This window comes from Cervus canadensis, chromosome 11, assembly GCF_019320065.1.
Source record: "Cervus canadensis isolate Bull #8, Minnesota chromosome 11, ASM1932006v1, whole genome shotgun sequence".
Taxonomy (NCBI): domain Eukaryota; kingdom Metazoa; phylum Chordata; class Mammalia; order Artiodactyla; family Cervidae; genus Cervus; species Cervus canadensis.
Window position 1 is genome coordinate 71,188,221 of NC_057396.1, and position 25,066 is coordinate 71,213,286.

The following is a 25,066-nucleotide window of genomic DNA, read 5'->3' on the forward strand; positions in this document are numbered from 1 at the left end:
AGGTCTACAGCTGCCATCCTTGAGGTTTTTTTTTTTTTAAAGAATTAAAATTACAAAAATTAATCTTTTAATTGGAGTGTAGTTGATTTACATCGATAGCTTCTACGTCCGCCAGACATATCCCCCTTGGGTCTTGGCAGACGTGGACCCTCTGACACACGCGGCGCTGGGGGATGCCAGCGAGGTGGCGATCGATGAGCTGCAGAACCAGGAGGCGGCAGAGGAGCCCGGCCCGGACGGCGAGAGCTCTCAGGAAAACCCGCCCCTGCGCTCCAGCTCCAGCACCACCGCCAGCAGCAGCCCCAGCACCATCGTCCACGGCGCCAGCTCTGTACGTGACGACCCGGAGGAGGGGACGAGTGAGAACTGTGACTTGGGGTGTGGGGGCCTCCTCTCTGTTAGGAAAGCTAGGGTGAAACCGTCTGCTTAATTTGCTACTTTCTCTGCATTTCCCCCTAGCCTCCTCTCCGTAGAGCCTGTGGTTTAAAGCCTATGAGATACAGTCTGACCCCAGAAGTGAGCTGAGATCTCCCCCGTGCATAATCTGCACAGAGAATAGGGGTGTCACGGAGATGTTTCTCACACACTCCTCAGGCTCAGAGTCTAGCAGGCCTGGCTTGGCCCTGCCCAGCTGAGAAAGACGGGAAGGCACCCCAGGTGCCAGGTGACTGCTTTGTATTTAATATGTCCCCAGGAACCTGCCGACTCAGCGGAGACAGATGAGAAGGCGGCAGGAGGCGTCCCCAAGTCCCTGCCCACCGTGCATCCTGGCGTGGGCAAGTGCAGCGCAGATAGCCGTCAGACAGAACCCGGAGAGGAGTCAGTGCGCCGGCGAGCCTCTGACAGTCCGAGCCTCCAGCCCCAGTATGGCTTTCCCCCTGAGGAAGACGACGAGCAGGGGGAGAGTTACACCCCCAGATTCAGCCAGCATGTCAGTGGCCATCGGTGAGAGCCTGCGGATGCGGGAAGGGCCTCACCCCCGTGGGCCCTGGGGCGAGGGTGGACCAGAAAGTCCCGGCAGCCCGAAGGCTCTTGAGGTCCAGCATCCCCGGAGGCTCGTGCTTTGCTCTAGCCCTGTAGGGACTGCGGGAAGGGAGTGCAGTGTAGAGTCAGGCCCGTCTGCCCAGGACTTGGCAGCCCTGCCTGGGGGCTCAGAGGTGCCCCTGTGTGTTCAAGGGCTCAAAAGCTGCTGCGGCCCAACAGCTTGAAACTGGCAAGTGACTCAGACGCAGAGTCGGACTCTCGAGCAAGCTCGCCCACCTCCACCGTCTCCAACAACAGCACGGAAGGCTTCGGGGGCATCATGTCTTTCGCCAGTAAGTGCCTTCAGCTCCTGCCCGCCTCGGTCCCATCTCCGGTCCGGCAGGGCCTGGCCACGGCAGATGTTCCTTACAACTTCAGACATAGGGCTGGGTTGGCATTGTCAAGCTCCTCCTCAGGTCCTTTGAGTGATGCCAAATAAGATATTCTTGGGGGAAGTCAACAGAGAACAGGGACAGGTTAGTCATTGTCTTTATGCCTGGAGGTTTCAGTCTGTTTCAGGGTAAGACAGCTGCCTGTTGAACTGAAAAGGAATCATTTTATTAAAATCATAACCCTTGTACACGTATCTCGTGGAAACGTTCTGGTCAAATTTGATTTGGGATTTGTGTCTAATACCTTCTCTGCATGGGGGAACGATTTTTTCACACATATGCCTTGAAATCTATGTGACATTGGCTTGTACACAGAGAATATTACCAGAAATGAGGGTGGTGTCAGTTCAAGATTAAAGACAGACTAGGGGCCAGAGAAGGCCATCATGGGGGGATCATTGTGATGGTGAGGTTTGTTTGTTTGTTTTAAGAAGCCAGGAAGGGACAGTACCAGCGTCAGACCGGAAGTGCATTATCTGCCAGGCGTTTGTGCTGGGCCGGCAGTACAAGAGAAGCTTGGGTGTTACCATGGGAGGCAGCCAGGGAAAGTGGTTCCTGGGGGTTCTGAGCGTTCCTGGCAGTAGCCCTTTTGTTTGCCCTAAGTTAGCCATGGTCCTTTCTAAGCTTAGGTGAGAGACTCTGGGATTACATCTGAAGAGGAGGAGGGTGGAGGTGGTGCTCCAGCCCCTGGAGGGGAGTGCTCTGATGCTTCCCCCTGCCCCTGACGCATGGCTCTCGCCCGCCCCCCCTGGACAGGCAGCCTGTATCGGAACCACAGCACCAGCTTCAGCCTCTCAAACCTCACGCTGCCCACCAAAGGAGCCCGAGAGAAGAGCACACCCTTCCCCAGTCTGAAAGGTGACTACCGCCCTCCTTCTGCCAAGCCAAGGTCCTCCGGGAAATATCTCAGGCCCGTGGGTGCTTGTGAGGAACCCCGTGTATGATGAGTTATCTGACCTGGCCGTTGCCTCTTACACAGCGCTTCTCATGGCTCTCACCGCACATCCTATGAGTTCTCGCTGGTTTTCAGGTGGAAACTGTCTTTCGTAGCTAAAGAGAAGGCTCTGTCATGTCATTTAGGATAATGGCAACTGGGGGATTACTGCTGCTTCCTAGGGGTACCTTTGTCAGAACCACATAATCCACATAGGGCTCGTCGGCTACCACCAGTCTTCTGCCAGGTTCCTACTGCATGGACTTAGGACAGACTCCATCCTAAGGAGCTGGCCCACCAGGGTATGGTTGTGAAAAGACTGGCAGTGTTTACAGAGTCAAGAGACCTCTTACTTTGGCTTCCTGTCAGCTCAGGGCCCCATGAGTGTAGCACTGGTTGGCATCGAGGCGCGATTAAGACCTTATTGGATTTTCATTGTGATCTCCCAACAGTTTGACAGGCTCTTCTGAATGTACTCTGACTTTTGTTTGTTTCCTTTGGAGTTTGTGCTGAAATATTTAATCAAAGAAGAAAGCCCAGTGAGCAGCAGTTTCGTGTATTTTCTAAGTGACCTGTCTCCTCACCAGTTAGTAAATGTTAGGGATCTTAGGAACGTTCTTTGGTGGGGATGGGAGCATAGGGTAGATGGGCAGAAGGACATCACGGCTAGGGGTGTGTGTAGGGAGCTCACCAGGCCTGCAGGGCGGATCGGCCCAGGCGGGCAGGTTAGGGATGGAAAGGCGGCAGCGTTGCTGGCTCTCGTGTGACACAGCTGCTGGGGACAGGTGTCCATGCTCTCATCGCATGCCATGCCGGCGCTTCACTCCATCCGCCGCACTCGTCCCGCCCACCCGCTCCCGTCCTCAGCCCCACCCCCTCCCCATGATGCCATCGACACACTGGGGCGCTTCCCTCTGCCTCCCTGTGGGCCCTCTGGACCCCTGTGCTGGATGTTTCATGAAACAGCTCGCTCTCATGCATGCGTCCGTTGAGTACCTAAAGGCTCCTGGTGTCATTCCCCTGCCTCTGGTTCGGAGAGGCCATAGTCTTAGGACAGTCTTCCCCAGAGCCTGGGTTTGTTCCCCTTGGCCACTTGGCTTCCAGCCTCTGGAGGTGCCCGAGAACGAAGGTCACATGCACTAAGCTTCGGGAGGATGCTCAGACGATCTGACTGACAGCTCCATCATGGGGTGCAGGGTGGTGGTATCATGGTGCACCTACTAATTGTGTATTTTGTGTCCCAGTATTTGGGCTAAATACTCTAATGGAGATTGTTACTGAAGCCGGCCCCGGGAGTGGTGAAGGTGGGTCTTGCCCGTGAGCTCTGCATGATCTTTTTTCTCCTAGCATCTCCTGTGCCTGCCTGAGGGCCATCCTCCTCCCGGAGCAAGCGGCATCACGCGAGTGGCCCGCCTTGCCCTGCCCCCCCGTGCTTGCCCGTGGGGCGTGCTGCTGGTGCATGTGGAGCGGCCTGAGTCTCCATCCCCACCTTCTCCACGTGGCTGGTCTCCACCTGTGTGTGTGTGACACCCCGGGGCTGCCCGCACCCAGTCCTTCCAGGGAATGGGTGCAGAGCATGGCTGCCCCGGGGGGCTGTGCTGACCCTCGCTCCTGGACCCCCAGGAGTGACGCCCGTCTCCTTCTGCCTTCCTGACCGCAGGAAACAGGCGGGCCTTAGTGGACCAGAAATCGTCAGTCATTAAACACAGCCCAACCGTGAAAAGAGAGCCTCCGTCACCTCAGGGTCGATCCAGCAATTCTAGGTAATAAAGGGCAGCACTGTTTTGTTTTGTTTCCTGTGTAAATATTGACTTATTTATTTGGCTGTGCTGGGCTTAGTTGTAGCACTCGGGACCTTTGATCTTCACTGTCACGTGGGATCCTTAGTTGTGGTACATGAACTCCCCAGTAGCAGCATATGGGATCTAGTGCCCTGACCAGGGATCGAACCTGGGCCCCTTGTGTTGGGCATGCCCAAGAAGTCCCCAGAGCTGTTTAAAAGGTTCTCAGATGGAGGTAGTGATTCCTGTACCAAACATGAGGGGTACTGAAGAGAGAGAGAGAGAGGTGGAATCCCTTCCCACTCTGACTCGGCCCCCTTGAGGCAGCCGTCGCTTGTGGTGTGGAGGAGGGTGGGACCACTGCTGGGTCCTTGGGCCCACCCGGCCGTCTGGAGGGGTGGGCTTCGCAGGGGTGGCCTTCGCAGTGCTTTGGAAAGTGGCTTCGTGTTTTTGCCCCCTGGTGGCAAACATCTAGTCTGGTGAAAGTGGGGGATGCTCTGCCAAGGAGCCGCTGACCCCAAAAGTGGTGTGCGGACCACCCCCCCAGTGAGAACCAGCAGTTCCTGAAGGAGGTGGTGCACGGCGTGCTGGACGGCCAGGGCGTCGGCTGGCTCAACATGAAGAAGGTGCGGCGGCTGCTGGAGAGCGAGCAGCTGCGCGTCTTCGTCCTGAGCAAGCTGAACCGCACGGCGCAGTCCGAGGACGAGGCCCGGCAGGACATCATCCCGGACGTGGTCAGTGCTGGGGGCCAGGGGCCGCCTGGGGAGAAGGGGCGGGGCCGCCTCCCTGGAGACAGCGGTGCCCACTCTCGGCCCTGGGCTGTCGTTGCAGGAGATCAGCCGGAAGGTGTACAAGGGCATGTTGGACCTGCTCAAGTGCACGGTCCTCAGTCTGGAGCAGTCCTTCGCCCACGCCGGCCTGGGTGGCATGGCCAGCATCTTCGGGCTTCTGGAGATCGCCCAGACCCACTACTACAGTAAAGGTAGGGGTGGGACCAGCAGGGCGGCATGCCGTCCGCAGAGAAGGAACCCGGCCCCTTGACAGGATTCCCAGTGCCAGGCTGCTTCCTGTGAGGCTCTGGGCTTTTCTTTTCTAGCGCATGTCTTTATGTAGCGGGTATTCTGCTGTTGGGGCAGAGAACGAGGCTTGCTTTTCTTTCTCTGCACTTTTTCCCTTCCACCTTCTCCTCTGTCCTCGCTTCTCCCACCTCATTCCACACCTGGACTCTCTCTTTTTTTAAAAAAAGAAACATTTACTTATTTGGCTGCGCAAAGATGGTCTCAGTTGCAGCATGTGGGATCTCGTTCCCTGACCAGGGATCGAACGCGAGCCCCCAGCTTTGGGAGCTCGGGGTCTTAGCCACTGGGCCACCAGGGAAGTCCTCTCTGTCTCTTTTGACCTCTTCGTGTGTTTCATCTTTTCCTCAGAACCAGACAAGCGGAAGAGAAGTCCCACAGAAAGCATCAGTACACCGGTTGGCAAGGATCCTGGCATGGCTGGGCGGGGGGACCCAAAGGCCATGGCACAGCTGAGGGTCCCCCAGCTGGGACCTCGGGCACCAAGTGCCCCAGGAAAGAGTCCCAAGGAGCTGGACACCAGAAGTCTAAAGGAAGAGAACTTTGTGGCATCCATTGGTGTGTATCACGTGTTGAGTGAGCTGGAGGAGTTCTGGCTTCTTCAGTGTCCCTGCCTCCTTTCAATTCATCCAGAATCCCGCCTCTCTCTTCCCCATGCTTTGCTTTCCAGACAGGGGGACAGATTTGTGTCCATTTCTAGCCATGTCTCTTTATACTTCTCTATCCCTTATGCTTTGTTTACAGCCACCCTCACCTGAGCCTCAAAGGAAGAGTGGGAGTTTTGCTTAGGGGGCCCCGTGGACCCCCCAGACCTCTGGCTGGAGTCTGAGCTGGACTCCCCATCCCCCCCTCTCTTATTAACATTGGGATTGCTTCACATAGTGGAGAGCTCCTAGAAGCTGTAAGGCAGTTTATAGATGCATCTCTGGGCTGCGACACTGTGATTGTCTGGGTCTCTACAGCCAGTTTCCACCCCCATCCAGCCATCACACTGCCCTTGGACTTGCTCCTCTGGGGCATGTCCGGCCACCCTATCTCCCTGGGTTCTAGACCTTGAGGTGCAGAGTTCTGAGTCAGCTCTTCCTCAGTGGACTTGATACTAGCGCTAGCTTTATGTGTGGTGTTTCTCCATTCCCACTGAGGCAGTGCCTTGATGAGCTCTCGGGGCGTCTGTCTGACTCACTTGCCACATGACCTGGACTCATCTAGATGGTATCTCTCTCTTTCTGGTTCTAGATCCCTGGGGAACATGCTTCTAACTGAAGCGTGTTTTTGCCACATCCATGAGCCAATAACTTTTACTCCCTTAAATGGTAATGCGGAGCCAGTTTCCTTTTTAGAAACCTGGCCTTCTCTAGCTGGCAAAATACTTTCCTCGAGGCAGCCAGCAAAGTCTATCTCCTATCTGTTGTGACGCTCTAGAAACTGACTGACCCACCAGTCTGGAGATCTGGAGTTTTAATCCTAGATCAGCCCCCAGCAAAGAAAATGACTTTGGACAGATCGCTTCCCTTTCAGGGTCTGTATCTCCTCACCTGGGAAGCAAGGAGATTGGACCAAGTAGACTTTATAGTTCTTTCAAGAAAAGAATTGCTGTGATGACTATTCCCTCTTCTCTACCCCTACTAAGATGCTCTTCTTGACCATTTAGGGTTCTCTGTCCACCTCTACTGGCTAAGGTGGGTCTTCTGGCAGGGCAGGCACTGATTCTGAGGGTAAGGCGGGTGTTTTGGTAGCAACAGGGAAGGATGCTAAGCCTGCACAGGTGGCCTCTGTCCAACCCAGGGAAGCACCCAGATTTGTGCTGATGTTTCTGAGACCCTTTGGCTGCACGAGGTGATCGTCTGTCTGATCTGGAATCTTTAAAATTTGCTGGTGCCTGGCTCACTTGGCACAGAGAGCACACTGTGGTGGAAGTTTCCCTTGGTCCAGGGTTACGTGATCTTGGGCAAGCGCTTCAGCCTCTTTGGGATCAGCTTCCTCGCACCAGAATGAAGGAGCTTTATTAAAGGCTTCTCCAGCTCTGATATTCGGAAGGATTTTTACTGACGCATTGAGATGAGGAAAGGAATTTAGTTCTTGAGTTGGGCGGCGGGGGGGAAGGCATTAGATCTCTTGATGTTTCACCCCCCTCCTCCCCTCAATGAAGATCTCTCTTGATCTCTTGATTTGTAGTCCTGTGCCTGAGACGGAAGCACCTTGGGTGGGTGGGGTTTCCATTTCATCTGTCTGACCAGCCTCTGACTCTCTCTGTCTTTCTCTCCTGCTTACATTGCATCTGGGGTAGAATTGTGGAGCAAGCACCAGGAAGTGAAAAAGCAAAAAGCTTTGGAAAAACAGAGTAAGGAACAAATGCCCCTTCCCGTTCCCAAGTCTCCCATACCTGCCAACTCCCCAGGCCCAGTCGGGGCAGGCTCCCTTGGTCAGCCCCAACCCAAATTTGTTCTTAGGGGGGTATTTGGAACGAAAGCAGGTAGGTGGTGTGTGACGCCTAGGTATGTGCTTGTAGGCTGCTTCTGCCCCTTCCCCTTGTGGTAAACCAGGCGGTGATCAGGGCATCCGCTGCGTAAAGGCCCCCAGAGCTGGGTTCTCTGTTGCCCCAGAGTTGGTGGGGAGAACGTTTGCCTACTTCAGCGCCCCTCATTGGCTGAATCTCCCGCACCCACTGGAAGGCCTGTGGGCACAGTTGGCAGAGATGGTTGCTGTCCCTCCGTGTTGAGTCTGCAGCTTCCCGACTCTCTCTGGTGGCTTGCCTAGGCACGCTTTCTCGCTTTCTGTCATTCTGTCCTTCTGCCATACCATTGTGGATGGGCGGGAAAGACGGGGGTGCCTTTTAACCTCGAACTAGAAGCTGGGGGGGTGGGCAGTGTCCACGGAAACAGCTAGTGCTGTTTAATCTCCCTGGGCTCCTCCTGCTCTGGTCCCTTCAGACACATTTTTGGGAAAGCACAGTGACTGGGGGCCCCTTAAAGGCTCTCCAGCCCCAGTGAAGCGCTGACCCTGAGTGCAGTGGAGTGTGGTTTGTTTGTGTAACTTTTCCTCCTTAGGGTGATTCGGTCAGAGTCTTCTCAAGTTGAGAAGATGGCTGCAGAACCCCTTGAGACCAGGTCTAATTTTCCCCTACCTAGTTCTTAAGGCATCTGGGGACTTCTTTTTCCAGCAGGGCCCGAGTGAGTGGCAGTCCCTGGAAAGGTGACTGGGACACATGGAACAGGTCTGGGACCAGGCCGTGCCTCTGTCCCACTCCCTTGGCCAGCCTGCCCCCTCGCCTGTATGCCGAGTAACACAAGTCTTCCCCTCCTCAGGGCCTGACGTAATCAAACCCACCTTTGACCTTGGTGAGACCGACGAGAAAAAGTCCCAGGTCAGCGCAGACAGTGGTGTGAGCCTGACATCCGGTTCCCAGGTTTGTGACAGCCTTGTTCAGAATCGTGAGCATTCACAGTTCGCTATCTCAGAATACTTCTTTAAGACCGAAACAAAAAGACAACCTTGAAACATCATGAATATCCAGTCGCAGAGGAATGATGAAATAAGTGTAATATATCCATGTAACGGAGAAGGAAATGGCAACCCAGTCCAGCGTTCTTGCCTAGAGAATCCTGTGGACAGGGGAGCCTGGTGGGCTGCCGTCAATGGGGTCGCACAGAGTCGGACACGACTGAAGTGACTTAGCATGCATGCATGCATTGGAGAAGGCAATGGCAGCCCACTCCAGTATTCTTGCCTGGAGAATCCCAGGGACAGAGGAGCCTGGTGGGCTGCAGTCCATGGAGTCTAAGAGTCAGACACGACTGAGCAACTGCACTTTCACTTTTCACTTTCATGCATTGGAGAAGGAAATGGCAACCCACTCCAGTGTTCTTGCCTAGAGAATCCCAGGGACGGGAGAGCCTGGTGGGCTGCCGTCTATGGGGTTGCAAAGAGTTGGACACGACTGAAGCAACTTAGCAGCAGCAGCAGTATCCATGTAATACAATATTCAGTTCAGTTCAGTCGCTCAGTCATGTCCAACTCTTTGCAGCCCCATGAATTGCAGCACGCCAGGCCTCCCTGTCCATCACCAACTCCCAGAGTTTACTCAAACTCATGTCCATCGAGTCGGTGATGCCATCCAACCATCTCATCCTCTGTCGTCCCCTCTCCTCCTGCCCCCAGTTCCTCCCAGCATCAGGGTCTTTTCCAATGAGTCAACTCTTCGCATGAGGTGGCCAAAGTATTGGAGTTTCAGCTTCAGCATCAGTCCTTCCAATGAACACCCAGGACTGATCTCCTTTAGGATGGACTGGTTGGATCTCCTTGCAGTCCAAGGGACTCTCAAGAGTCTTCTCCAACACCACAGTTCTAAAGCATCAATTTTTTGGTGCTCAGCTTTCTTCACAGTCCAACTCTCACAACCATACATGACCACTGGGAAAACCATAGCCTTGACTAGACGGATCTTTGTTGGCAAAGTAATGTCTCTGCTTTTTAATATGCTATCTAGGTTGGTCATAACTTTCCTTCCAAGGAGTAAGCATCTTTTAATTTCATTGCTGCAGTCACCATCTGCAGTGATTTTGGAGCCCAAAAATATTAGTCTCCATTAATGACTGTATTTTCAAAAATTTAGTGACATGGGAAAGTGTTTACAAAGCTACATACAGTGTGATTCAGACTTTACTTTTAAAATATACATAGGAAAGACTGAAAGGAAGTATGCTAAAGACTTAATAACAGTGATTAATGTGGGTGGTAAGTTTATGGCTTTTTTTTTTTAAATTTCCTTATTTCTTTCATATATTTTCCATAGTGAGCACGTATTTGTTTTACATTCATTGTTTTTCTTATTCTGTAAGTCATATATATTTTAAATTCAGGAAGAAGAGCTGATTTCTCATGACCTATCCAGGGATGACAATAGAAGGGTGGGGATGGGAGGAGGAACAAGATACAGTGTTTCTTAGGGAAGCTGAGAGTGGATGGGCCACCTCCCTACTGTGTCTGAGTCCGCGTGTCTTGTTTCAGAGGACTGATCCAGACTCTGTCATCGGTGTGAGTCCCGCCGTGATGATCCGAAGCTCAAGTCAGGACTCTGAAGTTAGCACCGTGGTAGGGGAACACCAGGCTGGCACCTTGGTGGGCGGGGTGTGCGTCCCCCTTTGGAAGAAGGGGGTTTCCTCTCTCCTGTGGAGGCTGTTCTTAGTCTCAGGTCAGCTTGGTTCTCTTGGTGGAGACGTGTACCTGTCATGGGTCTTTGTTCATGGGATCAGACCCAAGATTTCACCCAGGGCTCCTCCTCCTCTTGTAAAGAAGGTACTTCTGGAGGCTGTCTTAACACGCCTTTGAGGCTGGGTCCTTTTTTTTCTTCATGGCAGCAGAGAGCTCTAACAAGCTTGGCATCTCTGCGACGCACCCCTGGGGAGACCCCTTAGCAGCTTTCTTCCTTTGCAGGTGAGCAACAGCTCCGGAGAGACCCTGGGAGCAGACAGCGACCTCAGCAGCAGCGCGGGCGACGGCCCAGGCGGCGAGGGCAGCGCCCACTTGGCAGGCTCTCGGGGCACCTTGTCTGACAGTGAGATCGAGACCAGCCCCGCCACCAGTGCCATCTTCGTAAGCACTGTTCACTGGGATGGGGCTAGGTTAGAAAAGGTTGACAGTTAGGAGGCAAAAGGGAAGGAAGGCATGGATAACCTTCGTATATCTGACCCTCAGGAAAATGTTTCTTAAATTAGCTCTTTTCAGAGTCATCCGATGCCATGCTCTGGGACTTTGAGAACTGTCTCCTGAATCATTGATGAGTTAGGCTTCCTGCCCAGTGACATAAGGGCTTCGACTCCTATGTGGCAGTAACCCCCATGTTTAAAATAAACAAAGTGATGCCTTTGTGGCCATGTCAGGGCAACTGCGGCTCTCATTTTGTCCCAGTCAGCCTGTTTTTATTCTGGTCACTGCTTTGTTTTTGTAGCACCTTAAAATAGCATTTCATTTTCATGTATTCCTAACAGTTATTCAAAGCTTTCCTTCATGAATAAACATCTATTAAGTGATTGACTAAATGCCAGATTCTGTAACAAAGAATCAGGGATGACAAGGCATGATTCCCCTTCTCAAGAAGTTTGCAGTTCTGTATATTGCTATGACCAATCTCTTCTGATAGGTGAGGGAAAAAAAAAAGATCTTGCCCTAGGTTATACAGTAAGCCAGTGCTCAGCTGGAATTAGAGTTCTTTTTAGACCCTGTCTGTAGACACACCGCCCTGCAGTGTATACAGGCGTCCACGGGCAGCGTTAAGGGTTCTGACACTCGCCATGTGGTTAGGCAGAGCTGAGGATGGGTGTTCTCCGCCTGAGCTCAGAGGTCCTCACCTTTGGTCTGTGGGGAGAATGGGAGAGGAAGTTTAAATGTAATAAATCATGCAGCCCTGGTGACCACTCTCACCCCAGGGCCCTGTGTAGCCCTGCTTCTGACAGAGCCAGTAACATCCCAGAGTGGAGGGTGGGGTAGGATTGAGTCAGCAGAGCCGTTCAAGCTCCTGGACTGTAACTGGCCCTGAGTCCAAGCAGACCCTTGTAATTAAGAGCACCTCAGATCCCTCTAGTGTGCTTCTGTTCTGGAGGCTGAGGTATGTGCTGTGCTGTAGCTGTCTTGCAAGAAGCCACTCAGCTGTGGGCTCCTCTTCCTGGCACCTTCCCGGGACAGATGCTCACTTGTCCTGTGCTGCTGGGTAAGGGCGCTTCCTGCAGTCGGGTTGCCGAGAGCAGTGACCTAAATTTCTTGGCTCAAAAAAATAGGCTGTTTTGGCAAGAAATAACTTTATATTAAGGTAATACAGCTCCCCGAAAAAAGTCTTGGGCTGTGAACCAGGCAGCTGGCCTTTGGACACACTTGTTAGGTATTTATTGCCCAGGACCCTCTGATTGGAGGCTGCTTCTGCTTATGCTGCCTCACGTGTTGTGAAGTGGGCGTGAGAGCTACCCCTTCCCCAGCTGAAAATCTTTCCCGAATGAACATAAAGCCTAATGTTGTGGAAGTGGCAGATAAAGTGGTATTTTTATGTGGGAAGATATTTCTAAGAGATGGTAAGAGAGAAAACATTAACATTTGTCAAATACCAGCCTTGTGCCAGTGGTAAAGAACCTGCCTGTCGGTGCAGGAGGTGTAAGGGACGTGGGAGTCGGAAAGATTCCCCTGGAGGAAGGCATGGCAACCACTCCAGCGTTCTTGCCTGGAGAATCCCATGGACGGAAGAGCCTGGCGGGCTACAGTCCAGGGGGTCGCAAGGAGTCAGACACGACCAAAGCGACATAGCACACGCACGTGTGCCAGGCACTATGTGTGATTTACATGTCTTTTCTCATTTGGTCCCTGGAATAGTCCTGTTGAGTGGGTATTATAATCTTCCTTTTACAGATGAAGAAAATAAGTCTGAGAAGCTAATAAGTTTTGTACCAACGATCACACAACTAGTAAGAGGCAGGGATCTGATTCTTGGTTATTCTCAGTTTAAACCCAGTATTCTTTTCACTGTGTCACTCTGCTACAGAGAATTTGTCTAATTTTTAAGAGTAAAGAGTCTTCTAGAAACAAGGTAGTAAAAATAAGTAAAAATGAAAGCTCGATTACATGTTTTGGGAGGCAGTAACAGAAAGCAGTATTATCAAGTCGACTTCTTTTTTAAAAGGTTTCTTTTATTTATTTTTGGCTGTGCTGGGTCTTTGCTGAGTGAAGGCTTTTTCTCTAGTTGCGGTGCATGGACTTTAGGGAACACAGGCTTAGTTGCCCCGTGGCATGTGGAATCTTCCCAGACCAAGGATCAAACCCATGTCCCCTGCATTGGCAGGTGGATTCTTAACCACTGGACCACCAGGGAAGTCCCAGATTGAGTTCTGATTGAGGCGAGCAGAGTGACCAAGGCAGGGCCTCTGGAATACATGTGGCTAATTATGGTGACCAATGTGTGAGCCTCTCTTATAAGCTGCTGGGTTTACTTTGCCCCAGTCCCTTGGTGCTTTGGGCAGCTGACCTGTTGCCTCTTCTCTCTAGGGTAAAGCCCATAGCTTGAAGCCAAGTGTAAAGGAGAAGCTGGTGGGCAGCCCAGTTCGCTCTTCTGAAGATGTCAGCCAGCGAGTCTACCTCTACGAGGGACTCCTAGGTGAGCAGCAGACCGAGAAGGCCCCTTGCACAGGAAGGAAGCAGGCCCCGGCCAGGGAAGAGGGTGGCACCCGGCAAGGAGCTGCATGGCCGTTGGCTGATCTCAGTGCGGATGTGAGAGGGCGTGTTTATATCTGAAGCTGGCGGCCGTCTGGGTCTGGAGAGAGGAAAGCAGTGGGGGAACACTAGAAGAGACTGAAGCTTGGTGTTAATCAACAGTCTATCTTTCTGTCTTCTTTTACTTTCTTGCTACCGTGGTCCTTCCTGCTCACAAACTGGCAGGAAGGGACAAAGGATCGATGTGGGACCAGTTAGAGGACGCTGCTATGGAGACCTTTTCTATAAGTAACCACCTTTCTGTGTGTGCTGTTCATCCCTCCTCCTTGGGAGGGATTGGGCCTCACTTGGAGGCAGCCGGGGCTGGTGGCAGGAATGCTGGATCTGGGGTGGCAAGTCTGCTGTTTTCTTTGCTCTGGAATTTGTGAAGACTCCCTTCCTTGCTGGAATTGACTCTTTATCTTAGTTTGGCAGCCGCCTTCTTTATATGTTATATAAGCCCCTCAGAAACCCTCTCTTCCACACAGGCAAAGAGCGTTCTACTTTATGGGACCAAATGCAGTTCTGGGAAGACGCGTTCTTAGATGCTGTGATGTTGGAGAGAGAAGGAATGGGCATGGACCAGGGTCCCCAGGAAATGATAGACAGGTGCGAGGTTTATAAACCCTTGTAAAAGGCAAATTTGGCCCCTTCCCCGTTAATTCTGCATCCTCCCACCTGGGGGCTGACGTGCCCTGGTCTCCCATTCAGGTACCTGTCCCTGGGAGAACATGACCGGAAGCGCCTGGAGGACGATGAAGACCGTCTGCTGGCCACACTCTTGCACAACCTCATCTCGTACATGCTTCTGATGAAGGTAGCGTTGGTTTTGCTTAGGCCCAGCTACTGCCAATGCTGAGGACAAGGCAGTCGGGAAGCAGTCAGGGCGTCCTGCTAGGGCCCTCTTCCTCACTGAAGGTCTGAGGCCTCTCTGCAGCTCATTTATCCCCTTCTCTGAAGCAGCCAGGCTGCTGTGTGCTGGGGAGTGTTATAAAGGGGATGGATGATGGCATGCCACTTGTTTCTTTTGAATTTTCAATGGGCTTCCTTTACTGAACAGTTTTAGGATGCCTGTAGAACTCCCCACAGGATTCAGTGGAAAAAGAATTGTTTTTAAAGTAGTAGATTCTGAAACCTTAGAGAGGATGCTCAGAATTTACTTTTCAGCACTAGTCCTTCATCATGTAGACTTTCCCATAGATGTAAAAAGCACTGCTCATTAGAAAAGTAATGAATGGCAGATTCTAGTTTGACTTGGTTATATTTGATTTTTATAGCCATGGGAGAGAACTGTGTTCACAAGTAGACGAGTCTTGTTCTGAAAGGACCTGGTGGGTAGAAGAGAGTTGTTTTGAGAATGAGTTCCTGGGTTTTTCCTCCGCCTGTTCTCCCGGCCTCTCTTAACGTGAAGACATGACTTGATCCAGTGGAGAAAATACCCTGCTGTCACTCTTGGTTATTAAGGTCCTGTTTTGGTTTTCCAGGTAAATAAGAATGACATCCGGAAGAAGGTGAGGCGCCTGATGGGAAAGTCCCATATTGGACTTGTGTACAGTCAGCAAATCAATGAAGTCCTTGACCAGCTGGCCAACCTGGTGAGCACGTCTCAGTCATTCTTCAGGGTCCTCCCATCACACTAGTCAGCTGCCCAGGTGTGGGCCCCAAGGCCTGACAGAGAGGCTTCCCTGTAGGTCGTTTTTTGGCTCAGATGTTTTCAGAATTCCTAGTTCTGAACACAGGGCTTGGACTCTAGATGAGGTGTTTGCCCTTCTGTTCTGTGATAGGAGTCTCTGCACTGAAATCATCCTAGTGCAGCCTTTTCAACATCTGTGTGGTCTGTGGACCCCTGTGGATCCACAAGGTGAATACTGCTTTCTTGACAATACTGAAGTGTTACTTGCTTTTTTTACCGGGTTGATGTGCACACTAATGGTTCAGAAGCAGTAGTGGGTAAAAACCGCTGGTGCCTTAATACAGTGTAGACAGTGGCACCAAACGTGCTGGTGTCGCCACCTCTGCACTCTCTCGGTTAAAAAGAAATTGAAGAGCCAGCTTACTTGTGAGTGTCCTCGATGAAGCAGTTAAAATCATCAGTTTTCTTAAACCTGATTACTGATTATACATCTTCTTAACATTCTGTGTGGCAAAATGAGAAATACACAGAGAGCATTTCTGCCACAAACCAAAATGCAATGATCACTTTGAGGAGAAGCAGTTTGTGATAATTTGAGTTGCACAGTGAACTGGCAGCTTTGTTTATGGGACATCATTTTCACTTGACAGAATGACTAACAAACTATCATTGTTTGGAGTTGGGTATTCAGCAGATTTTTGTGCTCGAAGCTTCCCAGTATTTAAAGGCTTTTCTAGTGAGACTGGTGATGAAATTAATGAATGTGATTTTTTGATATTATGTTATGAAATTTGTCAACACTTGAAAGAGCTTCAGAACTTGAAAAACCAGTATTTTCCAGATGCCCAATGTGTGGTGTTGCAAATTCAACTAACCATTCCAAGCTTAACTCCAAGTGTAAAGCAGACAAATGGATCTTAATGTAATGAAGTACAAAGTGTTCACCTGTGTGTTTTCAGATCCCACATTGCAACTAAGTTTAAGAAACTACTTGAGGTTCTGGTACAGCATCAGAGAAGAATATACATATATATATGGAAAGCCTAGTAGAATACGCCTCCCTTTTCCAGATACATATCTTTGAAGTCAGATTTTCTTTAATACACCTTTGCCAAAGCAACATGTCACAATGGATTAACTGTAGAAGCAGATACGAGAATGCAACTATTTTTTAATAAGCCAAACATTAATCAGATTTGTAAAAATGCAAAATAATGCTGCTCTTCACTTTTTTTTTGTTCTGGGAGATAGTTATTTGAAAAACATATGTTATTTATATTACCACGTAATGGATTTATTATTGTACCCTTGTATTTAGTTGCTCAGTCGTGTCCGACTCTGCAACCCCATGGACTGTAGCCCAGGCTCCTTTGTCCATGGGATTTCCTAGTCAAGAATACTGGAGTATGTTGCCCATTTCCTCCTCCAAGGGATCTTCCTGACCCAGGGATCAAACCCGTATCCCTTGTGTCTCCTGCATTTGGCAGGCGTATTCTTTCCCACTTGCGCCACCTTATTAATGAATTACTAATTCCTTTTAAATGAATTGGGTTTCCCTGGTGGCTCAGGTAAAGAATCTGCCTGCAATGTGAGAGACCCAGGTTCAATCCCCGGGGTTGGGGAAGGAGAAGGGAATGCCTATCCACTCCAGTATTCTTGCCTGGAGGATTCCATGGACAGAGGAGCCTGTGCAGTCTGTGGGGGTCACGAAGAGTTGGACACGACTGCGCGACTAACACTTTAAATTAATTAATAAAAACTTAAAACTTTTATCAGTGATAATATCTAATATGGTAAATATCTATAAATTTAACTCACAAAAACATAAGCTCTTGGGGGTCATCAGTAACTTTAGAAGAATCCTGAGACCAAGAAGTTTGTGAACACGTCCATGGTGGCCAGTGGCCAGCAGATGGCGCTTCTCTGAGGAGACCGATAGGAATTGAATTGCTGAATGGGGAGTTCTGGGCCCAGACTGCTCTATAAGAGGGACGTTCCGATGTCCCTAAAGGATCTCTCTTTCCTCAGAGTGGACGAGATCTCTCCATCCGGTCCAGTGGCAGCCGGCACATGAAGAAGCAGACATTCGTGGTACATGCAGGGACAGACACAAATGGAGATATCTTTTTCATGGAGGTAGGTGCTGCTGGTTCATGCCCAGAGGGGCATTTGAAAGTCACAAGGAACTCCTAGAACGGATGCCAGGATATTTTCCCCCATTTATCTCATTCATTTTTATAGTCCATTTATCATTCATTGTCAGTTCAGTTCAGTCGCTCAGTCGTGTCTGACTTTTTGCAACCCCATGAACCACAGCACACCAGGCCTCCCTGTCCATCACCAACTCCTGGATTGAGTATTTACTCAAACTCATGTCCATTGAGTCGGTGATGCCATCCAACCATCTCATCCTCTGTTGTCTCCTTCTCCTCCCACCTTCAATCTTTCCCAGCATCAGGGTCTTTTCCAGTGAGTCAGCTCTTTGCACCAGGTGGCTAAAGTATTGGAGTTTCAGCTTCAGCATCAGTCCTTCCAACAAACACTCAGGATTGATCTCCTTTAGGATGGACTGGTTGGATCTCCTTGCAGTCCAAGGGACTCTCAAGAGTCTTCTCCAACACCACAGACATAAAGGTAGCACATCATATCTGCTGATCTGAACCTTTTTCTTTTTTTCATTAAACATATCCTGGAGATCTTCCATATCAGTACAAAAAGAATGTTCTCATTCTTTTTACAGCAGTGTGGTGTTCCACCATGTGACTAGACCATACTTTATTTCGCCAGTCAGTATATATACACCCTTGGTTTTCTCCCAGATTTTTATAGTTAGTAGTGTGACTCTGGATGATGCTGTGCCTGCTTCATTTCATGCATGAAAGGAAGCTTTATCTAAGAATTCCCAGAAGTGGGATAGCTGGGTCAAAGGGAAAATGCATTTATAGTTTTGGTTGATATGACTCTAAAGTATCTCTTAACATATAGTTTCTCTTCCATGTTGCTGTTTATTTTGTTGGGAAAAATGTGCCGTATGGAGCGTCTTACATTTTAGATTTTTTTGCTGATTGCATCTCCTTAGTGTTGTGTAACATGTTTCTCTATCACTTGTATTTGTACAAACTAGTGTTTCAGTCTGGAGATTTGTTCAATTTCAGTTTCAGTATTTTGGCAAGAATAGGTGGTGCTGTATATTTTCCTGTTGCCTCATATGATCAGCTCTCTCCTTGTGATCAGTGGGTTCACATGTGGGAATCTGACCTCTGCACTGCATTAGTTTTCTGATTTAACTTACGGTATTTTTTGCCGTGCAGAATTTTTTTAAACCTTTTTTGTAGTTGAGTTAATCAGTCATTTATCTTCTGGCTTCTGGATTTTAAGTCATAGCTAGAAAAATCCTTTCTTAATCTGGTATTATGAAGGAAGTTGGCCACGTTTTCTTCATTTCTGTGTTTTTAATTCCCAAATGGCTAAGATTCTAAGTAATTTTAGGGGCCAAGTACAGCTCCTCTATAAAGTAGTGAAATTAGCTAACACCCTTTTGCCTTTTGGTTCAGTTGAATTTGATTTTCAGTCACAGCTTTTTGAAGAGGTATCAAACGTAGGGTGGGGTATCTGCTCTGCGGCAGAAACTTACATGGTGAGGTAGCTAAGAAGGCTGTTGTTTTCATGTCCCCTCGAAATGAAAGAATTTGTCTGAGTGCCTGTCGGAGCTGAGGGCTACTTCGGACACCTGCTGCAGAGTAAATTTCTGCAGAGGATTCCCTGACGTGTAGGACTCACTCTCACCACTGTACATGGAGCCTCAGACGAGGGCCGTGGAGCTTGGGGTGCGTCCGTCACCTCATGGATGCGCTGCCTTGTACCGCAAAGCAGGGTCACCTCGCTCACTCTGTCAACGCCTGGCTACCGTGAGGCTGCCGGATTTAACCGTTCTCAGCACAGGCTGCTGGCTGAGTGATCAGTTGGATAACAATTTGCAAAGACTTTAAAGAATCACTTTTATTGCCTTTTAATTACAAAAGTAAGAGTATATGTTGGAAATGTTTCAAACCCTATAGAAGTCAATTAAGTAAAAAGTAAAAATTTTCCTTCACTTCCTGCCAATGCCATGTCTCAGAGGTAACCACTGGTAAAGAATTTGGTGTGAATCCTTTCAGATTTTTTTTAAAAAGTGTATTTGTATAAATTCCATATAAATATGGAATTTTATTTCAGTGTTGATAAAAGTGATACCAGATTTAGAACAAATATTGTTCTATAATTTGGCTTTTTTCACTGAATGTATCACAGATATATCTATAGTATGTCTCCATATTATAGAAATTGGTCTTTTTTAAATGGATGCTCAACCGTTAGGTTTTCTATGGATGTGCCATGATTTATTTAACTAGTCCCTCCCCCCCTTTTTTTTTTTAAACAAGGATTAACTGGTCATCCTTGAACATAAACCTTCACATCCTCAGATGAGAATTTCTGTAGAATAGATTGTTAGTGTGAAATTTCTGGATCAAACTATGTACAAGATGGATGGCTAATGAGAGCCTAGTGTGTAAGACAGGGAACTCGATGCTTGTGGTGATCTAAATGGGAAGGAGACCCAAGAAAGCGGGGATAGATCTGTACCTGTAGATGGTTCACTTTGGTGTGCAGTGGAAACTCACACAGCACTGTAGAGCAACTGTATGCCAATAAAAATTAATTTAAAAAAAGGCATTTCTGGATCAAGCTTATACATGTTTACAACTTTTTAAAAAGTTTTCATTTTGTCCTGGAGTACAGCCGACTAATGATGTTGGGATAGTTGCAGGTAGACAGCAAAGGGGCGCAGCCATACAGATACAGGTATCCACTTTACACATTTGCAGTTTTGATAGATTTTGCCAAACTGCCATCCCAAAGACTCTATCAGTTCACGCCTCCGCCAGCAGTGTAGGTGAGTATCACACGTTACTACCTCTGTCTCTCTAGCGTAGAAATCATATGTTCTTCTAAATATCTTTTCCCCTCCATTACATGATGTTCTTTTTAAAATTTCTTGTTTTTGACTGCACTGGGTCTTTGTTTCTGGGCATGGCCTTCCTCTAGTTGCAGCCAGAGGGGGCTGCTCCTCCACGTGGTGCTTGGGCTTCTCATTGCAGTGGCCTCTCCTTTGTTGCAGAGCACAGGCTCTAGGCGCACGGGCTTACTTGCTCCGAGGTGTGTGGAATCTTCCCAGACCAGGGATTGAACCCGTGTCCCCTGCATTGGCAGGCAGATTTTTATCCACTGTACCACCAGGGAAAGCCCTACATGATGGTCTCAAAGGGTTATGGAAAGCAGAGTAGTGTCCTCCATCTTCCAGACGGAGGGAAGCACAGAGTCCAGCTGCGGTAGGATTCAGGTCTCTAAATTGCTACTCAGCTACTTTGGCCCTTTTATTCCTCGGGCTTTTGAACTCCAGTAAAGTCTTATGTAGGTGGATTAAAGCTGATAGTCTTGTGTGTTCCTTATTCATTCACCCAATTTTTATGGAGCACATACTACAGCCAGACACTCTGCTGGGTTTGCTGGCTTTGGGGTTATAGTTGTGAATCAGGGAGATACGGTTTCTGTTGCCCTTATAGGGTTGATAAGCCATTGGGGAAGTCAGGAAATTAAACACCCAGTGTCATAAAGTATAATGAGCATTATGAGAGATTTCCAGGGGGCAGATGTCATGCGGGTACACAGCAGAGGGCCCGGGCGTTGTGGGTGATGTTCACAAGTGATCTTTGAGCTTAGACTTGAAGAAGAGTTAGGACTTAATGGCTGGAGTAGGGGAGGGGAAGAGTGTCCTGGGGTGTATGGGGCGGAATGGTGGGGTCTCATTCCTGGCCCAGGCAGCCAGGGGGACGGAAATGCCAGTTACTCAGACAGGGAGCTCAGAGGGAGGAGCTGCCCAGGAGATGCAGAGTTCAGAGTTGGGCAGGATGAGTTTGAGGTGCTGCCAGTGTGACACCAGCACAGAGCGTGGTCAGGACTTGGGAAGACATGTCTCCTTTGCAGAAGGATTGGAGGATCATCAGTACGGTCGTCATAATTATTGTTTCCTACATCACAATTGTATTATTGGTATAGCAGCTGACTCTTGGGTACTTTCTACGTGCCTGGCTTTATTCTGAGAATTTTATTCACATTAACTTACTTAATCTTCACAATAACTCCATGAAGTTATTGCTGTCCCCATCGTATACATGAGGACATACAGACATGGATTAACTTGCTTAAGGTGACACAGCTAAGTAAGGTGATAGCCAGAATCTACACCCAGGCAGTCAGATCTTAGACTGGTGCTCTTACCCATCGCGCTGAACTGCCTTCTCCACAACTGAAGGCAGATGGACAGATTCATTGGCCTGCAGGAGAATGTTGAGCAAGAAAGAGGAACTTTGTGAAGGAGAACTTCGCCTTTTAATTTATATCATCCTGTGCTGGATAACTTTTCTTTTTATTGCATTAAGCAATGTCCATGTATCATTGGTGTAATTAATTTTTGAAAAGAATCTCTGCAGAACTGGAGTTGAGCCAGGGTTAGAAACTGTGTTCCTTTCCCATTTTTCCTCCTCGGTTAAGTCTGCCTCAGTCACTAAAGAGATGATCCCTAAGATTGAAAGGTAGAGGCAGGAGATGGCCTCCGCGTACTTTATGTCCAGAACGTGTAAGAGTTAATCAACCCTGAGGTGAGACGGGGGCCTCCTTACTGGCCCACGAGTTCCTTTCAGTGGCCCCTTCTCTTGCCAGCAACCCTTCCGGTGGACGGCATGTCCAGCGGTTCAGGGTCTGCGTCTCCCCCCAAGTTAGGCTGAGTGTCGGGGGAGAACCCTGACCTGGGGGATGCTTTTAGCACCCGGCGTGCATCCGTCCGCGGGGCGGGGCGGCCCACGGTGAGGCCCGGGGCGGGAGAGACCCAGGAGACCAGGGCCGCCGACCGCCCCGCAGGTGTGTGACGACTGCGTGGTGCTGCGCAGTAACATCGGGACGGTGTACGAGCGCTGGTGGTACGAGAAGCTCATCAACATGACCTACTGCCCCAAGACCAAGGTGCTCTGCTTGTGGCGCCGAAACGGCTCCGAGACCCAGCTCAACAAGTTCTACACGAAGAAGGTGCCTCCCGGCTCCCGAGCTCCGTGTGCCGGGGCGGGCGGGAGGTGGGGGAAGGGAACGTCCTGGGAGCCACGCATCCGCGTGCCTCTGCTGCGGGCTGGGCCACCTACAGCTGCCTCCGAGGTCCTGGGTTCCGGGGGACGGGGTGGAGCGCCCGGGGTATGGTCTGACTGGACGGCCGCCCCCTGTGCCGCAGTGTCGGGAGCTGTACTACTGCGTGAAGGACAGCATGGAGCGCGCCGCCGCCCGCCAGCAGAGCATCAAGCCGGGTGAGGAGGGGGTGGCCCCGCGGAGGTTGCGGGCCTCGGGACTCGCCCCTCTCCGGTAGCTGATAGCGCCCTCCCTCGCCGCAGGGCCGGAACTTGGTGGCGAGTTCCCCGTGCAGGACTTGAAGACCGGTGAGGGCGGCTTGCTGCAGGTCACCCTCGAAGGGATCAACCTCAAGTTCATGCACAACCAGGTGGGTTACAGTGGTGGCCGGAGGCTTCCAGCCCCCGCGCTGCAGGCGTCCAGTGTCCAGGTTCCCCCCTCCGCGAACGCGAGCCGGGCCTCCGGGGCTAGGGAGAGCATCCGGGCAGCTGGACCAGAGGGCGATCCGAGGGGAGGGCGCAGTGACACTGGCCGCCCCCACCCCGCGAAGCTGCGGCAGGGAGGCTGTGCCAGGGGGCTGGGGAGAGGGGGCCGCGGCCCTGCCGTAGACTCAGCTCAGTGTGAGTGGGAGCGTCCCCCGGCCCTCGTCGCCTTCCCTTGCTCCAGGGTGTGCTTTTGCTTGTGGTTTCGCTGTGAGAGTCTAGGCCAGCTGGTCCTCTGGTGCGCGTGAAGCGTGTGTGTGAGTGTGTGTAAATTCGTCTTTTCGCCCTGCTGATCCTCCTTCCTGTTCTCTTCCTTCCTCTGAGTGCCCCGCTCTGTCCCCTGCTCCGCAGACCCCACTCCCTCGCCCGCCTCCCACCCGGGGAGCACTTCTGGATCCATCTTGCCCTCCCTGTGGTTCCACCGTAGGAGCTGACCGTTTCTCCTCTTGGTCTTCTAACTCAGCATTACATTTTCTCTCAGTGGACACTCCTTAAGCTAATTCCTTTCTGAGGCCCGCGCATCATCCCAGGTCCGTTCCCAGTCCTGACTCTTCACACAAGTGCCTTCCCTCGCCCTCCCCGAGGCTCTGAGCCAGACCCGAGTGCGCTGTGAACGCCTGGACTCGGGGGCTCCCTCCCCGCTTCCATTTTAGTTCTTCTTTCAGGACCCCCTCAGGGCAGCTCGGTGTGGTGGGGAGCAGCCGCCCAGCTTCTGGGCAGGGTACGTGCAGAAGCACTTTCACTCTGGGCCACGGTCGTGCATTAAACAGTATACTCAAGACCTGAGGGTCCACCCACAGAGGGTTTACTTAAGCGGTTTTCTGGACCACGGAGGCGCCAGCAGTTGTTGGGGGCCAGGCTTCGGACTGCACCTGAGGGTTGCGGCCTCCCCCGGAGCCTCACCTTCCGAAGAACAGGTCTCAGTGAATGAGCCCCATCCTCACCTTGGTCCACCCCCAGCACCCGCCCCAGACTGACCTTGCGTCTAAGCATTACACAGTGTGTACAGGACAGTCTGTGGATTATGGCTTTGCCCCAGGAGAGAGATGGTCAGACCCTGACTCTCGTTGAGATCCTGGCCTCGGGGCCCATCTTCTACCTCCTGACAGTCAGCTGGAGTGGAGAAAGCGGTGGCCCCCTGGTGGGGCTCTGCTGAGGGGGAAATTGCGTGGCCTTTGGAGTCAGGATGTACTCGGATTCAGATCCCAGCTGTTATCCGCGGGCAGAACCCTTCCTGACCCTCCGTGTCCTCATCTGTGAAACGCGGGTGATCCCACACCTGTGCGTCATGCCCCACCCCGGAGACGTGAGGACAGACAGACAGACAGTGTGTGCAGGACTCCCAGTGGGTGCTCACAGTGGCGGCTGTCACCGCCATCACCACGCACTCCGGGGAGAACCTGGATCCTGTTTGACGGAAGATGCCCCCCACCTCCCCCAGGACAGTGTGAGGAGAGCTTTGTGCCTGTGCCAGCCCTCGGTGCCGGAGGAGGACGCATGGCGTGGTGGAGCGCCGAGGGGCCGGGGCGGGGGCCCCCGGGGCGCCGGGTCCTGCCAGCGCTGCCCCGGGCGGAGGGTGCGGGCAGGCAGCCCAGGCCGGCAGAGGGGCCTTGGGGTTGGCTTTGACCGGTAAAACTAACACCTTCCTTTCTCTCCCATGCTTTCTCCTCCGGCCAGGAGCGGAAGGTACTGCCCTTTCTGCTGTCTTCGCTTCTTGGCGCTTTTGAGCTGTGTGTGTGTGGGTTCTCGCGCCCCCGCTTCGGGACATAGGTTTCCGGTGTGGGCGCGGGGCTGTAGCCGGGAGAGGGGGCTCTGCGGCGGAGGGGGAGCCTCTGGGCCTTACCGCTCCCTCCCTCCCTCTCTTGCAGGTTTTCATAGAGCTGAATCACATTAAAAAGTGCAATACAGTCCGAGGCGTCTTTGTCCTGGAGGAATTTGGTAATTACACTATTTTGCTCTTAGGTCTGGACTCACATGGCAGTAACTCAAACCTCGGAGCTCCAGAGGAGGGACTAGAGACAGAGAAGAAGCGCCTCTGCAGAGAGGTCAGGAGGAGCAGGAGCATAGGGAGGACAAGAGAAGGGAGGCAGGAAGGCTAGCCGGTGCTGCCAGAGAACAGGCCCCAGGGCCGCGGCTTAACGCCGGCCCAGAGCTCAGTGCTGGTACTGCGGGGCTCCTCCAGCCAGCGCGCCTCCCCTTGCTGGGCCTGACCAGCTGGAAGTCAGAAAGGCCTGGGGGCAGAGCGGCTGAGCCGTGTCCCGCTCAGCAGTGCTCGCGTAGCCCGCCTCGGTCCCTCTAGCAGCC

At 51.2% G+C, this 25,066-nt stretch overlaps 1 protein-coding gene across 27 annotated transcripts in view; it reads left to right on the plus strand.

Moving 5' to 3' along the window:
- The window catches only part of MADD (MAP kinase activating death domain), a 39,658-nt gene that overhangs the window by 12,110 nt on the left and 2,482 nt on the right, over window positions 1-25,066 (plus strand). For 2 of the 27 annotated variants that reach the window (XM_043481287.1, XM_043481285.1), the window contains exons 12-35: window positions 141-331; window positions 695-945; window positions 1,177-1,316; window positions 2,172-2,273; window positions 3,594-3,653; window positions 4,010-4,112; window positions 4,678-4,864; window positions 4,962-5,112; window positions 5,558-5,764; window positions 7,494-7,547; window positions 8,512-8,612; window positions 10,214-10,297; window positions 10,640-10,798; window positions 13,232-13,340; window positions 13,622-13,684; window positions 13,924-14,044; window positions 14,147-14,252; window positions 14,920-15,030; window positions 17,097-17,204; window positions 22,026-22,190; window positions 22,387-22,459; window positions 22,544-22,650; window positions 24,440-24,448; window positions 24,631-24,700. In XM_043481287.1, coding sequence (XP_043337222.1) covers window positions 141-331; window positions 695-945; window positions 1,177-1,316; window positions 2,172-2,273; window positions 3,594-3,653; window positions 4,010-4,112; window positions 4,678-4,864; window positions 4,962-5,112; window positions 5,558-5,764; window positions 7,494-7,547; window positions 8,512-8,612; window positions 10,214-10,297; window positions 10,640-10,798; window positions 13,232-13,340; window positions 13,622-13,684; window positions 13,924-14,044; window positions 14,147-14,252; window positions 14,920-15,030; window positions 17,097-17,204; window positions 22,026-22,190; window positions 22,387-22,459; window positions 22,544-22,650; window positions 24,440-24,448; window positions 24,631-24,700 — 2,832 coding nt within the window. Of the gene's footprint in view, window positions 1-140; window positions 332-694; window positions 946-1,176; window positions 1,317-2,171; window positions 2,274-3,593; window positions 3,654-4,009; window positions 4,113-4,677; window positions 4,865-4,961; window positions 5,113-5,557; window positions 5,765-7,493; window positions 7,548-8,511; window positions 8,613-10,213; window positions 10,298-10,639; window positions 10,799-13,231; window positions 13,341-13,621; window positions 13,685-13,923; window positions 14,045-14,146; window positions 14,253-14,919; window positions 15,031-17,096; window positions 17,205-22,025; window positions 22,191-22,386; window positions 22,460-22,543; window positions 22,651-24,439; window positions 24,449-24,630; window positions 24,701-24,724; window positions 24,808-25,066 lie in introns of all 27 variants that reach the window. The other 25 variants (XM_043481288.1, XM_043481289.1, XM_043481291.1 and 22 more) reach the window with 25 other exon arrangements.